At 44.1% G+C, this 15,543-nt stretch overlaps 1 protein-coding gene across 12 annotated transcripts in view; it reads left to right on the top strand.

Annotated features, from left to right (window-relative positions):
• REEP1 (receptor accessory protein 1) overlaps positions 1-15,543 on the top strand; it is a 137,285-nt gene that overhangs the window by 55,630 nt on the left and 66,112 nt on the right. For all 12 annotated transcript variants that reach the window (XR_010730340.1, XR_010730339.1, XM_066267635.1 and 9 more), the window contains exon 2: positions 4,061-4,133. Coding sequence is in view for 10 of the 12 variants with exons in the window: in XM_066267635.1 (XP_066123732.1) it covers positions 4,061-4,133 (73 nt within the window). In the remaining 2 variants the exon portion in view is untranslated. The remainder of the gene's footprint in view (positions 1-4,060; positions 4,134-15,543) is intronic.

Here is a 15,543-nt window from a genome sequence, read left to right as displayed (position 1 = left end):
GTAACAGTAAATGACAGTGGAGAAGGGAGGGTGGGCGCAGAGCTCAGAAGCTGGGAGGCCTGGCCAGTTGGCTCAGTGGTAGAGCATTGGCCTGGCATGCGGGGGACCTGGGTTCGATTCCCGGCCAGGGCACATAGGAGAAGCGCCCATTTGCTTCTCCACCCCCCTCCCCTCCTTCCTCTCTGTCTCTCTCTTCCCCTCCCGCAGCCAAGGCTCCATTGGAGCAAAGATGGCCCGGGCGCTGGGGATGGCTCCTTGGCCTCTGCCCCAGGCACTAGAGTGGCTCTGGTCGCGGCAGAGCGACGCCCCGGAGGGGCAGAGCATCGCCCCCTGGTGGGCAGAGCGTCCCGCCCCTGGTGGGCGTGCCGGGTGGATCCCAGTCAGGCGCATGCGGGAGTCTATCTGACTGTCTCTCCCTGTTTCCAGCTTCAGGGAAAAAAAAGAAAAAAGAAGCTGGGAGGTGCAGTGTGAGGCTCCATCCAGAGATAACTGATAGCTGGGAGGTGTGTGTTAGCACTGAGCCCAGTCACCTCCCAGAGGCACTTACACCTCCTTCCTCCCCTCTGCTGGGGCTGATGGTGAGCATTAAGTAGTTGTTGAGCCTCCTAAGTATTTTACTGCTTTCCTCCTGACCTGTAGAGAGTTTTGTGAATCTATCAGTGAGCTAAGCTCCTTGGAGAGAGATTGCAAATTCTTTCTTCATTCACTCAACAGACATTTTTTTAGTACCCACTTGGTCAGGGGCTGTGTGAGGCCCTAGGCACCTCACTAATCACCTAGGACTGTGTCATCTGGGTGGGGGGGCTGACTCAGCCAGCACAGTAGCCCAGGAGAAGACAGCCCGACTTCAGGATGCCCCGGGTTCACATCCCAGCTCTCTCCTCCTGGCTGTTGCCTCCTGGGCCTTAGTGTCCTCATCTGTGAAATGGACTAGAATTCCTACTCCATATGGTTGTTGGAAGGATTGAGCAAGAGAATGTATACAGTGAGTGGAGTGGTCCCTGGCATTAGTAGTACTCAGTGATATTAATATTATTAGTCTTAATATTTTGTTAGTACTACTACATAAGAGCTATAATAGACTTAAAGAATGTCACAAAAAATTCTGAGGAACAAGTGATCAAAGACTCAGAAGAAGTGACTTTTGAGATGGATCTTAAAGGAATTTTATCGGGAATAAAAGCTGTGGGTTATGGGAAGATTGTGCACCAAGATTCAGGCAGGACAGAGCAGGCAGGAAGGCACAGCTGTGAGTAAGCATGGCTCGCCGGGGGAGAGCTGCTGGTTGTGAGAGCCCAAGGCTGGCAGGGAAGGCGCTGGGGCCGGTGGGCAAGGGCCTTGCGAGGGCACTTGGTCTGCATGATCGTAGGTCCCCAGCTCTTTGACTTGGACTTGCTTCATTTGTTATTTCTTTTCTTCAAAACAGATTTAGAAGAACTTGCCACGTTAATCCCATGCTCTCTTTCCTGGGCAGTGAAACGCTAAGTGTGCTCCTTTACCTGCCAGGGTCATTGAGATTTCAGGGACTGGAAAAGGAAATTTGTCTTGCTCTCCCTACGCTGTCAGGTAGGGGACACCGGCAACCACCTCAGGAGCCCAGCAGATGGAGCACAGTCCTCCTTGTCTGCGTGCCCTGAGACTTCCCAGTTCTGTGACCACGCAGAGCTGCGGCTGCTCATGGAAGTTTAGAGGAGCAAAGCAAGCAGCTGTTGAGTTGCTGTGGACTTTGCACCTGTCTCTCTCCTGCCGGTCACGCGCTGCCTCGGGCAGGGGCTGAACACCTTCCTGGGAGATGTGGCTGCTATAGGGCATCTATGCGAGAGAAGCCATGGCGTGTGGCCCGAGGCTGTGCTGAATCAACATTGCCGGCTGGCATCCCCCTTGCTGCTGAGACCTCAATCCCAAGGCCATGAATGTGCCCTGGACGGCTCCGCCCTTCACTTCACCACTCTGCAGCTCCACACAGTGAACACCGTGTCCTTACTGAGCATTTGCCAGGCTCGGGGGGTGCAGTTATGAAAGAGACAGACACCATCCCTGGCTCTGCGGGACATGTCGTGTGGCAGAGGCAGACATTGAGCATACCACTGCAAGTGGTATGGGTAAGGGCTAAGACGGGGGCTGTTGTTGTGCATGTGGCATGGGGAGAAGAGCCTAATTCTCAGAGGGTGATAAGGTCAGGACAGGCCTCAGCAGGAAAGCAGACTCTCTCTGATATCTGAGAATGCTTGGGAGGGGGGCAGGGTGGAAGGGCTGGGTAGACCTCCCTCCTGTAACTGAACCCTACAGGCTTCCCCCGGACGTTCCCTCTGCCTGCCTGGTGCCTTCCTTCTCTTTCTTAAATTTCTTTCCTCCTATTTGACTTTTACTTTCCCCCTTCCTTTCAGATATTCATTGTCCCCTTTGCTGGCTTACCTGGCTCCCCACACATAATAATCCCAGGCTTCACAGAGGATGGCCTTGCTCTCCAAGTCAGTGGACAGTGGTAGTAAAAAGTCAGGCTTGGAGGAGGTCACCCTGGCTCGGTCCCCAGCAGACATCAGCCAGTCTTCGGATGCCTTAGTCCTCAGTGCTCATGGAACGTTAGACAAGGCAGACTGAGGACTGACCGGATGGATGCCTGTGACGCACTGAGCGCAAGGCCTGTGTGAGTCAAGGTTATAAGCCCCCACCCCTTTCAGCATCTCCAGACTGATTTGGTTCAGTTAACTTTGTTTTTCCCTGGCAGCCTGATGAATATAGAATGTCAGGGTGTAACCTGGCCACAGCGCTGTGGGAAGACTGACCACTGCTTGGTAAATTGCATCTGCACTGTGAGTTTTCTGTACGGCCTCTCAATACTGAGTACAGAGCCAGGGCTTTGGGCTTCCCAGGTGTGGGGCAGGGACCCTGGAAGCTCTCTGTCTGTGGGTTGTCACAGGAGATGTTGGCTCCTGTGGGGTGGGGGATAAGCACACCTCCTATACCCTCAGTTTGTACCTGCATTGACACTTTGCTATGGCACTGTCTGTCAGGTAAAAGCAATAGGCTCATTCTTCTAGCTTAAAGATCCTGTGATTCACACATTTAGAAATATCCATTGAGCATCTACTATGTGGGAGGTACAGCTCCTATGTGTTGAATGACACAGCTGTTCTGTGTCCTGGAGGCACTTACAGTACGTGGAGAGATCCTGTCAGTGTCACCCAAACAGTAGTAAAAGAGCTCCGTGCTCACGTGCACCCTGGGCTGTGAGAGTGCTGTGGAGCATTGACCTCGTCGGAAGGTCGGGGGAGGCTTCCGTGAACAAGTCATGATGGAGCTGGTGTCTGATGAACAGGCATTAGGAACCAGACAAAGAAGAGGGAAGGAAGGTTGGTGGAGGGATGGTGGAGGGATGGTGCAGGGTGGAGAGAAAGAGGTCAGGTAGAGCTATGCCACACAGGTCCTTAGAGGCAGGGCTGAGAGTCAGATTCTTTAATGATCCGGTGCAGCACTGGGCATGGATCAATGAGAGCCGGTGCCCACACAGTCACGCTGGTATTATTTTTGCTTCATCTTAAAAGCAGTTAGGAGCAGTTTAATGCAGGGTGGGGATGTGTGTGGCAGGAGGGGGGTTGGCTTGAATGGGTTTACAGTTAAAAAGCTGATCTGACTGCCAAATGCTGAAATCAAGTATGAGAGGAGTGAAATTTAAAGAAACTTTAATGGCAAAGGAAGCCCAACATGTGGTTGGGCTTTGTAGAGCATCACAGGGCGATCAGCAGCAGGAAAGTCTGACTTGAATTTCAGGGGTCTTAAAATGCTCAGGTTGGCTTCCCACACCCACCCCATTTTTGGCTTCCATGACCCAAATCATCCTTCCATGTTGCCAAACTGGAGATTGTGGAGCTGTAACAGGAGGTTCCTAAGCACATCCCAGCCAGGAGCGAAAGACTTTCAGAGCATTCGTAAAAAATAACTCAAGCTCACAGCATTTTCTGTAGCTTAGAGAACTGTTCCTGGCATTGAAAACAGACATTTTCCATCAAATAGAATGAATGAAAATGACATTCTCTTTCTCTCTCTCTCTTCCCTTCAGGCTTATATTCGGCACCCTTTACCCTGCATATTATTCCTATAAGGCTGTGAAATCGAAGGACATTAAAGAATATGTAAGTAGCACCCTTTTGGTAGGGGAAACTGGGTGTGAACTGGTGGAGTAGGTGGGTGCTCTCTTTGATGTGGGTGCTGGCAGCAGGGCCTAGGAGGCCCTTTATCACTATTCTTCTTATGAGACTTACCTGGTATGACCCAGGAGTCCTCTCCCCTGTCTGACTTCCTCTTTAGAACTAGACTGTAGAAGCAGGAAAGCAAGGAGGCACGGCAAAAGGAAATGGCACCTGGAATCAGAGGTCCCCCAGTCTGCCACATGCCACTGGATGGTCTTGAATAACTGACCTCACCTCTCTGAGCCTCAGTTTCTTTGTCTGGAAAACACTGTAGACTGCAAAGCAGTGTGGTTGAGAGTCAGTCTGGCACCAGGGGCGGGCACATGGGTCCTGGAGTCCAGCAGACCTGGTTCAACTCCTGGGTCCGTGACTTAGGCTCTGGACCCACTCCAGTTCAATTTAAGCCCCGTGGTTTTATTAGCTTTTTAGGGCAGGAGTTGTTCCTTATCCTATGACTATTTCCGTACAGCACCTAGCAGAGGGCTGAGCATGTGGGAAGGGCCTCCTTGGTACTTACTGGTTTGGAGGATGTGTTACTGTTGGGTGATTTAGGAGCTGGTGTCATGGCCCTAGATGCACTGGGCACCTCTGGATGGGAGAACTGTCAGACCACTCCTGTTTGATAATGACTTGCAGGGGTTGGTTGTGAGGAAAGGAGAGCTACCCAGGTCAAAGTACACAAGAACCTGAAGTCAAGACCTGGCTCTGACATTGAGTTGATGCAATGCTGGGCAAGAAGCTTGACTTCTGAGAGCTTCCTATTCTTCAGATGAGCTGTGAGGTGAATAACAACAATCCTGGCCCCCGGGTTTGTGAGAGACAATGGGCCTCTGCTCTCCCTCTTTTACTCAGAAGGTGTCACTGGGCCAGTTTAGCCCAGGCAATGACATAATTCAGAGTGGGTTTGGAAAGTCATTCTTTTCTTCCTCAGATTTCTTAGAATGTCTTTGTGATGAAATCTGCAGCTCATCTGCAACCAGAAGTCACCCACCCTCGGTTCCCAAAACTGCTTGCCCTGGCTTGCATTTGCTACCAAGCGTGGGGTCAGATGGGTAGGCTCTCCCCGGAGACTGGGAACCTCAGAGTGAGGACTGTAAATAGCTGTTAAGTTGTAAGCACAGAACCCCATGACTCTCGGTTGATTTGGCACCAGGGTTAAGCATTAGACAGCCTCTCTCAGGTGCTCCTTCCAGCCTAGGCTGGAGGAAAGCTGTGCCGGGCGAGGAGGCAAACTGGGGTCACCATGGTTCAAGGTCTGATCAGCTCAATTCTGTCAGCTCATCTCAGAGAGATCAAATCCTGGTAGATTGTTTTGCTCTGACTAATCCCACAGGAGTCCAGTTTATAACTAGAATGGCAATTCATAAATATAGAGTGAAAAATATAACTGACAAGCAGAGTAGCTGTTTGTGCTGGCTGGTGACACACGCTTTCCCCAGCAGACAAAGCTCAAGAGTAAAGATTAGATGGTGTCTAGGTAAATGGAACTGGAAGAAAGAAGCCGAATAGCTTTAGGGGGTGCTGGCATGCTCACACTGCACACTCACTTATCCCCTCATTTTGACCATAGACCCATTTGTCCTAGAGAGAAACCTGGGAATTTCCTTATGCTCCTGCTTCACCCTCATCCTCCAACCGGGTACATGCACTTGGTTGGTGACTGCGTCCCTTCATCTCTGTCCTCCCTCATCATCTTTCAGGCCAGGTTTCTCCTTTTCTGCTGCTGCTCTTAAATGAGGTTCTCACCATGGCTCCCCTGGAATATAGCAGTAGCCTGCATTAATTTTTTATTGCTACGCTAACAAATGACCATGAACTTAGTGGCTCAAACCAGCACAAGCTCTAGGGAAGAATCCACTTCCTTGCCTTTTTCAGTACCCGAAGGCCTCCTATACTCCTTGGCTGGAGCCTCCTTCTCCATCTGCAGTCAGCAGTACTGACCCCCAACTTCTATAGTCATGTCTCTCTCTGGCCAAAGCCGGGAAAGGGTCTCTACCTTTAAGTGTCTGTGTGATTACATTGGCTCCACCTGGAAAATACAGGATGCTCTTTCCATCTGAAAGTTCTCCTTGATAGTCAGGATCAGCTGCCCCATCAAAGCCCATCAGTTGCCTATTCCCTAGTGGTATGGTGGTCCTGAAATGGCCAGATAACAATCTAGTCCCTGCTTCTGCTTCTTTGGAGTCATTCATATCCCACTGGAAGTATCCATCCTCCAGGTACTAAAATTATTAAAAAGCAGAACCCTAAAGTTTAGGGTTGAGAAGCAGAAATGCTGTGAGTCAGACCAGTGAATCTTGATCTTTAACTTACATATGAATAAACAGAGGATTTCATTAAAATACAGATTCTGATCCATTAGGTCTGGGGTGAGGCCTGGGATTCTGTAGTTTTAACAAGCTCCTTGATGATTCCAATGGTGCTAGTCAAATACAAGCTGCAAATGTCTGCGTTCTGGGGGTGCATTCACATCATTCCAAAATGTGATCACGCCTCAACACCTGACTCTTAGTCGTCCTGCCCAGTTCCTCATTGTGCTGCCAAATCCTTACCTGGTATTTTAAACTGTACTTAGATTTTGTTTTAATCGGGTATGGTAAGACATTCAGACACAGAAATAACTGTTATGAGAAAGAAATTTTTACTTACTGCTCCTTAAAAGTAGGAGGCACATCACACTACAAGGGTCACATAGAGAAGCACCAGGGTTGGTCAGGAGGTGGGAAGAGGGAGGGGCGTAGGTGGGCAACAGCCTCTATTGTGGTTTCTGTAGGGAAGTCACAGTAAGGCAGCATATAGGATTGGCTAGTTGGAATAATTTCAGCAGGCTGTATAGGGTGTGGGGGCTGCCCCTCAGCTCCTGGTACTTGGCCCTGGAGTTACTGGGGCTGGAGAATGTTGGCTCACCCTGGGAGAGCTCCACAAAGGAGGTCTTTTGGAGTATAGGCTCTAGATTGGTCAGTTTCCATATGAAAGGTATACTCTAGGGCAGGTCTTTTGCTCTTTCTAAGAATTGACTAGTTGTGGGAGGGAAAGTCTCTCCCCAGGCTTCAAGGCCTCAGATGCCAGAGCATCACGAAACAGAAAATAAGAAAATGAAGTTAGTACACCTGATGACAGTGTAAATGTGTTATCACAGAACAGTTCTCTTTCCAGGCTAAGTGCACTACTCAGAGATCTGTCTGCAAGAGAGTGTCACTTCCTACTTATCTCAGGGCCAGGCTGTCCACTGTAGCTCCTCAGATGGTGCAGAGTATTCTGTAAATTCTTGTTGCTTTCTCAGTCATTTTGCACAGGAAATTTCCTGTGAGGCTACAGCAGGGTCCAGTTGCAAGAAGGAATATGAAAGGCTCAAGAAATAGTGTGCCAGGCATAGGGCAGGATCAAAGGTGAGGTGAAGCTAAAGAGGAGGCTAAGCCTGCTGCCTTCATGGCCAGGGGTGAGGCCTCTTGCAGGCTTCCAGGAGCCCTGGGGCCATGGTATTATATGCTGTGGTGTCTCAGCCCATCTCTGTGGCTCATGGATGGTGTCTAGGCTCTGCTTCCCACTCTCTGGCTATAACCTAGGATCACAACTTTTCCCTATGTCCTCACCCTTGGATCCTGCCCCTAATCAGTCCAGAGAGACTCTTAGCCCTGCTGTCAACTATCTATTCCAGAATTGCTCCTGGTCATTTACCTCTCAAATTGGCCACAGCTCCCTCTCTATTCTAGAAGCTCTCCCGCCCATGCTCTGCTCATCTGGTAGGGAGTTTTGGATAAATTCCCTTGAACCTTGGAAAAAAATAGCCATCATTTGGCTTCTGTACGGTACGATGGGAAAGAATATTTCCTGGTCATTTATTTGTGGTTTCCACATCTGAGCTGCCAGTATTTCATTTACCCTGAGAGACTCAGTGACTCATTCTCAGTTGGCTTTTTTGCATAAAATATTTTAAAGTGTAGGAGTCCATGATGGAAACTTCTTTAAGCTAACATTTCTTTCTCATTTTTTATTTTAGAGAGAGGAAAGAGACAAGGGGGTATGAATAGTGGGAAGCATCAACTTGTAGTAGTAGTTGCTTCTCGTATGTTCCTTGACTAGGCAAGCACAGGGTTTTACACCAGCAACCTCAGCATGCCAGGTCGATGCTCTATCCACTGCACCACAGGTCTGGCTAAGCTAACATTGCAAGCCCTCTCTGCCATGCCTCCGTCTTTGGCCACAGCCCCAATCTCCCTTATGAGATTTGTTTGCTCTTGCCTTGCCAGAGGCCTGTTGGGCGTTCCTCTTAGATGTCTCCTGGACCCTCAGACTGCCCTCAGCTTCATGGAGGTCTGCCTTTTCACCCTAAGTTGCCTCTTTCCTTACTTTCTTGCTGGTGTGAGAGGCTCCATGTCATACCATGCCCTGAATTCATCAGGCCCCTTTCCTCCCATGTGCACCCATCCATCTATTCAGCAGGTACTTCTGGGGAGCATCTGTTGCCTTGAAAGTATTCCAGACCAGTATTTCTCAAAGTATGTTTCTTCTCAACCTTTATGAAGCTATCCTTTCTTTCCCATTCACAATGCCAACATTCTAATCTAGTCATTCAAAACATGTTTATTGAGTACTACTATGTCCTGGGAACTGTTTTAGGTACTAGAGATATAATGATGTTCAAAAAGTACTGGTCTTCACTCTCAGGGAACTTATAGTCTAGTAAGAAAAACATAGGAATGAACATATTTTCAAAGCAAAATGGTAATTGTTACGACAGGGAGCATATATGACATTATGGGAGGAAGAAAAGAGGGGACTTACCCACACTTTGGACACTTCCTGGAGGAAATGACATTTAGGCTGAGATCTGAGGGCTGAAATCTGGTAGCAAAAGAAGATGCACTGTCCAGGGAACTGAAAGAGGTTCTTTATAACTAGAGTGGAAAATTTAAGAAGGTGTGGGTGAGAAGGAAAGCTTTTTATGGAGGTAATTAGGGTCCAGTTTATGCAAGGACTTGTATGCCAATTTAAGGAATTTGGACTTTGTCTTAACAGTAAGAAACCATTGAAGACCTTAAGCTAGGAAGGAGCATTATTAAATTTGGATATAACAAGATTATTCTGACTGGAATATGGAAGACATATTGGGAAGGAGGCAGAGATATAGAGACCAAGCAAAAAGCTGTAGTTCTATTCTAGACAGGAGATGTTGGTGGTCTGAAGTGAGAAAACAGTAGAGGGGGTGGAGAAAAAAAGATAGGTTCAACATAAATAAGAGGGTAGAAGTGACAGAACTTGTGAATTAGTTGGCTGTGTCATGTGAGGAGTGCAGAGTTTTACCCAGGGAAAGTGTCTACTGTAGAGTTTAGAAGAGAATGTCTAGAACAAAGTTCTAGGCGGGAATTGATGGGCCAGAGAAGTAGCCAGAAGCTCAAGAGGAAATCCAGTAGTTGTGTTGGGGGAATTTTCCTGCTAAAAAGAAAATTTTAAAAATGAGGAAAGTCTAAGGGACCTCTGGGACAACATCAAGCATAACAACATCTGCATCATAGGGATACGGAAAAGAGAAGAGAGTAAGCAAGAACTTGAGAACCTGTTTGAAGAAATACTGAATGAGGCCTGTGGAGCCAATGCTTGCAGCCATTCCACGAGAGGGCTCCTCCTGCAAGGGCAGGGCAAAAGCCTAGAATCAGGCGGAGACCTGCAGCTGAGCAAAGGTGCTCACCCCTTCCCTCAGGGCTGAGCATAACGCCACCCACAGGGGCGGGGTGAAGGACACAGCCATTGAGGCTTGTACACCCAAGCACGTGATCACAGCCACTCCCGTGAAGGAAAGGCAGAAACCACAGCAACAGCCCCAGTGGGCAGGCACCGGCAATGCTCATACCAGAACACCCTAGGCAGCAACAGCAGAGGGGATAGCAGGCCTGCAGACAGACCACACCTAGGGAACACAGAGGACACACCCAGTGGACTCCAGTGGCCAAAAACTTCCTTTACACAGACAAAATGAGAAGGCAGAGAAATGCAACAAAATGAATCAAGAGAAATCCCCAAAAAGGACCTGAATGAGTCAGATATAACCAAACTAACAGATGCAGAGTTTAAAATAACGATTGTTAGGATGCTCAAAGATATTAGAACAACAATAGATGGTCATTACGAACACCTAAATAAAGAGATAGCAAATATAAAAAAGGACATTGAAATAATAAAAAAGTCAGAAATGACAAATACAATATCAGAAATGAACACAGTGGAAGGAATTAAAAGCAGGATGGATGAAGCTGAGAATCGAATCAGCAAGTTAGAGGACAAGATAAATAAAGGCACGGAAGTAGAGAAGAAAAAAGAAAAGAGACTCAAAAAGTCTGAGGAAACTCTAAGAGAGCTCTGTGACAAAATGAAGAGAAATAACATCCGCATCATAGGGGTTCCTGAAGAAGAAGAGAAAGAACAAGGGATAGAGACTTTGTTCAAATATATCATAGCTGAAAACTTCCCTCATTAAGGCAAAAAAACATCTCACAAGTTCAAGGAGCACAGAGACTCCATTAAAGAGAAACCCAAAGATATCTACACAAACACACATCAATAATTAAATATCAATAATTAAAATACCAAAATTAAGTGATAAAGAGAAAATATTAAAAACTGCTAGAGAAAAAAAGGCTATCACCTACAAAGGAGCCCCCATAAGGATGACTTCCGACTTCTCAACAGAAACACTTGAAGCCACAAGGGAATGGCAAGAAATATTCAAAGTAATGCAGAACAAGAGCCTACAACAAAGACTACATTATCCAGCAAGGCTATTATTTAAAATTGAAAGAGAAATAAAAAGCTTTACAGACAAAAAAAACTCAAGGAATTCACTACAACCAAACCAAGGCTGCAAAAAATGCTAAGGGGCCTATTGTAAACAGATCAAAGGAAAAAAAGAATATAGCAAAGGAGGAATACAGTTTTAAAGACTAAAATGGCAATAAACAATTACATATCAATAATAACCTTAAATGTAAATGGATTAAATGACCCGTTCAAAAGACATAGGGTAGCTGCATAGATAAGAATACAGGACCCATACCTATGCTGTCTACAAGAGACACACCATAAAACAAAAGATGCATACAGAATGAAGATAAAAGGATGGAAAGAAATATTTCACGCAAATAAAAATGAAAAAAAAGCTGGGGTAGCAATACTTATATGAAACAAAATGGACTTTATTTTTTTTTTTAATGGGGCGACATCAATAAATCAGGATACATATATTCAAAGATAACAAGTCCAGGTTATCTTGTCTTTCAATTATGTTGCATACCCATCACCCAAAGTCAGATTGTCCTCTGTCACCTTCTATCTAGTTTTCTTTGTGCCCCTCCCCATCCCCCTTTCCCTCTCCCTTTCCCCCCTCCCCCCATAACCACCACACTCTTATCAATGTCTCTTAGTTTCACTTTTATGCCCCACCTACGTATGGAATAATGCAGTTCCTGTTTTTTTCTGATTTACTTATTTCACTTCGTATCATGTTATCAAGATCCCACCATTTTGCTGTATATGATCCGATGTCATCATTTCTTATGGCTGAGTAGTATTCCATAGTGTATATGTGCCACATCTTCTTTATCCAGTCATCTATTGACGGGCTTTTTGGTTGTTTCCATGTCCTGGCCACTATGAACAATGCTGCAATAAACATGGGGCTGCATGTGTCTTTACATATCAATGTTTCTGAGTTTTTGGGGTATATACCCAGTAGAGGGATTGCTGGGTCATAAGGTAGTTCTATTTTCAGTTTTTTGAGGAACCACCATACTTTCTTCCATAATGGTTGTACTACTTTACATTCCCACCAACAGTGGATGAGAGTTCCTTTTTCTCCACAGCCTCTCCAACATTTGCTATTACCTGTCTTGTTAATAATAGCTAATCTAACGGGTGTGAGGTGGTATCTCATTGCAGTTTTGATTTGCATTTCTCTAATAACTAAAGAAGATGAGCATCTTTTCATATATCTGTTGGCCATTTGTACTTCCTCCTGTGTGGGAGAAGTGTCTGTTCATGTCCTCTTCCCATTTTTTTATTGGATTGTTTGTTTGTTTGTTGTTGAGTTTTATGAGTTCTTTGTATATTTTGGATATTAGGCCCTTATCTGAGCTGTTGTTTGAAAATATCATTTCCCGCCTGACCTGTGGTGGCACAGTGGATAAAGCGTCGACCTGGAAATGCTGAGGTTGCCGGTTCGAAACCCTGGGCTTGCCTGGTCAAGGCACATATGGGAGTTGATGCTTCCAGCTCCTCCCCCCTTCTCTCTCTCTCTCTCCTCTCTAAAAATGAATAAATAAAATAAAAAATAAAAATTAAAAAAAAAAAAAAAAGAAAATATCATTTCCCATTTAGTTGGCTTTCTGTTTATTTTGTTATCAGTTTCTCTTGCTGAGCAAAAACTTCTTAGTCTGATTAGTCCCATTCATTAATTTTTGCCTTCACTTCTCTTGCCATTGGAGTCAAATTCATAAAATGCTCTTTAAAACCCAGGTCCATGAGTTTAGTACCTATGCCTTCTTCTATGTACTTCATTGTTTCAGGTCTTATGTTTAGATCTTTGATCCATTTTGAGTTAATTTTAGTACAGGGGGACAAACTGTAGTCCAGTTTCATTCTTTTGCATGTGGCTTTCCAGTTTTCCCAGCACCATTTATTGAAGAGGCTTTCTTTTCTCCACTGTATGTTCTTGGCCCCTTTATCAAAAATTATTTGACTATATATGTGTGGTTTTATTTCTGGACATTCTATTCTGTTCCATTGGTCTGAGTGTCTACTTTTCTGCCAATACCATGCTGTTTTGACTGTTGTGGCCCTATAATATAGTTTGAAGTCAGGTATTGTAATGCCCCCAGCTTCATTCTTTTTCTTTAGGATTGCTTTGGCTATTCGGGGGTTTTTATAGTTCCATATAAATGTGATGATTTTTTGCTCTATTTCTTTAAAAAATGTCATTGGAATTTTGATGGGAATTGCATTAAATTTGTATATTGCTTTGGGTAATATGGCCATCTTGATTATATTTATTCTTCCTAACCAAGAACAAGGAATATTCTTCCATCTCATTATATCTTTTTCGATTTCCCTTAACAATGGTTTATAGTTTTCATTATAAAGTCCTTTACATTCTTTGTTATGTTTATTCCTGAGTATTTTATTTTTTTCGTTGCAATTGAGAAGGGGATTATTCTTTTGAGTTCGTTCTCAGTTGTTTCATTGTTGGCATATAGAAAGGCTATTGACTTCTGTATGTTAATTTTGTATCCTGTGACCTTACTGTATTGGCTTATTGTTTCTAGTAGTCTTTTTTGTGGATTCTTTGGGGTTTTCAATGTATAGGATCATATCATCTGCAAAAAGTGATACCTTTACTTCTTCTTTTCCGATATGGATGCCTTTTATTTCTTTGTCTTGTCTGATTGCTCTGGCTAGAACCTCTAGTACCACATTAAATAAGAGTGGAGAGAGTGGACAACCCTGTCTTGTTCCTGATTTAAGGGGGAAAGCCTTCAGTTTAGTGCCATTTAATATTATGTTAGCTGCTGGTTTATCATATATGGCCTTTATCATGTTGAGATATTTTCCTTCTATACCCATTTTGTTGAGAGTCTTAAACATAAAATTGTGTTGTATTTTATCAAAAGCCTTTTCTGCGTCTATTGATAAGATCATGTGGTTTTTGTTCTTTGTTGTGTTGATATGGTGTATTACGTTAACCGTTTTACGTATGTTGAACCATCCTTGAGATTCTAGGATGAATCCCACTTGATCGTGATGTATTATTTTTTTAATATGTTGTTGTATTCGGTTTGCTAGTATTTTGTTTAGTATTTTAGCATCTGTATTCATTAGAGATATTGCTCTGTAGTTTTCTTTTTTTGTGCAGTCCTTGCCTGGTTTTGGTATGAGGGTTATGTTGGCCTCATAAAATGTGTTTGGAAGTATTGCTTCTTCTTCAATTTTTTGGAAGACTTTCAGTAGAATAGGAACCAAGTCTTCTTTGAATGTTTGATAAAATTCACTGGTATAGCCGTCAGGCCCTGGACTTTTATTTTGGGGGAGGTTTTTAATTTTTTTTCTATTTCTTCTCTACTAATAGGTCTGTTTAGGCTTTCTGCTTCTTCTTGACTCAGTCTAGGAAGGCTGTATTGTTCTAGGAATTTCTCCATTTCTTCTAGGTTGTTGAATTTAGTGGCATAAAGTTTTTCATAGTATTTTACAATAATTCTTTGTATATCTACGGTGTCCGTGGTGATTTCTCCTCTTTCATTTTGGATTTTGTTTATATGAGTTCTTTCTCTTTTTTCCTTGGTAAGTCTTGCCAAGGGTATGTCAATTTTGTTGATGTTTTCAAAGAACCAGCTCCTTGTTCTATTAATTTTTTCTATACTTTTACTGTTCTCTATTTCATTTATTTCTGCTCTGATTTTTATTATCTCCTTTCTTCAGCTGGTTTTGGGTTGTCTTTGTTCTTCTTTTTCTATTCCTTAAGGTGTGAAGTTAAGTGGTTCACTTCGGCTCTCTCTTGTTTGTTCATATATGCCTGAAGTGATATGAACTTTCCTCTTATCACTGCTTTTGCTGCATCCCATAGATTCTGATATGTCATATTGTCATTTTCATTAGTCTGTATATATCTTTTGATCTCTGCACTTATTTCTTCTTTGACCCATTCATTTTTTAAAAGTATGTTGTTTAGTTTCCACATTTTTGTGGGATTTTTTTCCTCTTTTTTGCAGTTGAATTCTAGTTTCAAGGCTTTATGATCAGAAAATATGCTTGGTACAACTTCCATTTTTCTGAATTTGCTAATGTTATTTTTGTGGCCCAACATATGGTCAATTCTTGAGAATGATCCATGTACACTGGAGAAAAATGTATACTCAGTCACTTTGGGATGAAATGTCCTGTAGATGTCTATCATATCCAAGTGCTCTAGTGTTTTGTTTAAGGCCACTATATCTTTGTTGATTCTCTGTTTGGATGACCGATCTAGAGCCGTCAGCGGTGTATTGAGGTCTCCAAGTATGATTGTATTTTTGTCAGTGTTTGTTTTAAGGTCAATAAGTAGCTGTCTTATATATTTTGGTGCTCCTTGGTTTGTGGCATATATATTAAGAATTGTTATGTCTTCTTGATTCAGTGTCCCCTTAGCCATTATGAAATGGCCATTTTTGACTCTGAGTACTTTTGGTGTCTTGGAGTCAGCATTATCAGATATGAGTATTGCTACGCCTGCTTTTTTTTGGATGTTATTTGCTTGGAATATTGTTATCCAGCCTTTCACTTTGAATTTGTTTCTATCCTTGTTACTTAGATGAGTTTCCTGTAGGCAGCA

Source organism: Saccopteryx bilineata, chromosome 3, assembly GCF_036850765.1.
Source record: "Saccopteryx bilineata isolate mSacBil1 chromosome 3, mSacBil1_pri_phased_curated, whole genome shotgun sequence".
In the NCBI taxonomy this organism is placed as follows: Eukaryota; Metazoa; Chordata; class Mammalia; order Chiroptera; family Emballonuridae; genus Saccopteryx; species Saccopteryx bilineata.
Note: the sequence above shows the minus strand (reverse complement) of the source record. Positions and strands in the feature narration are given on the sequence as shown.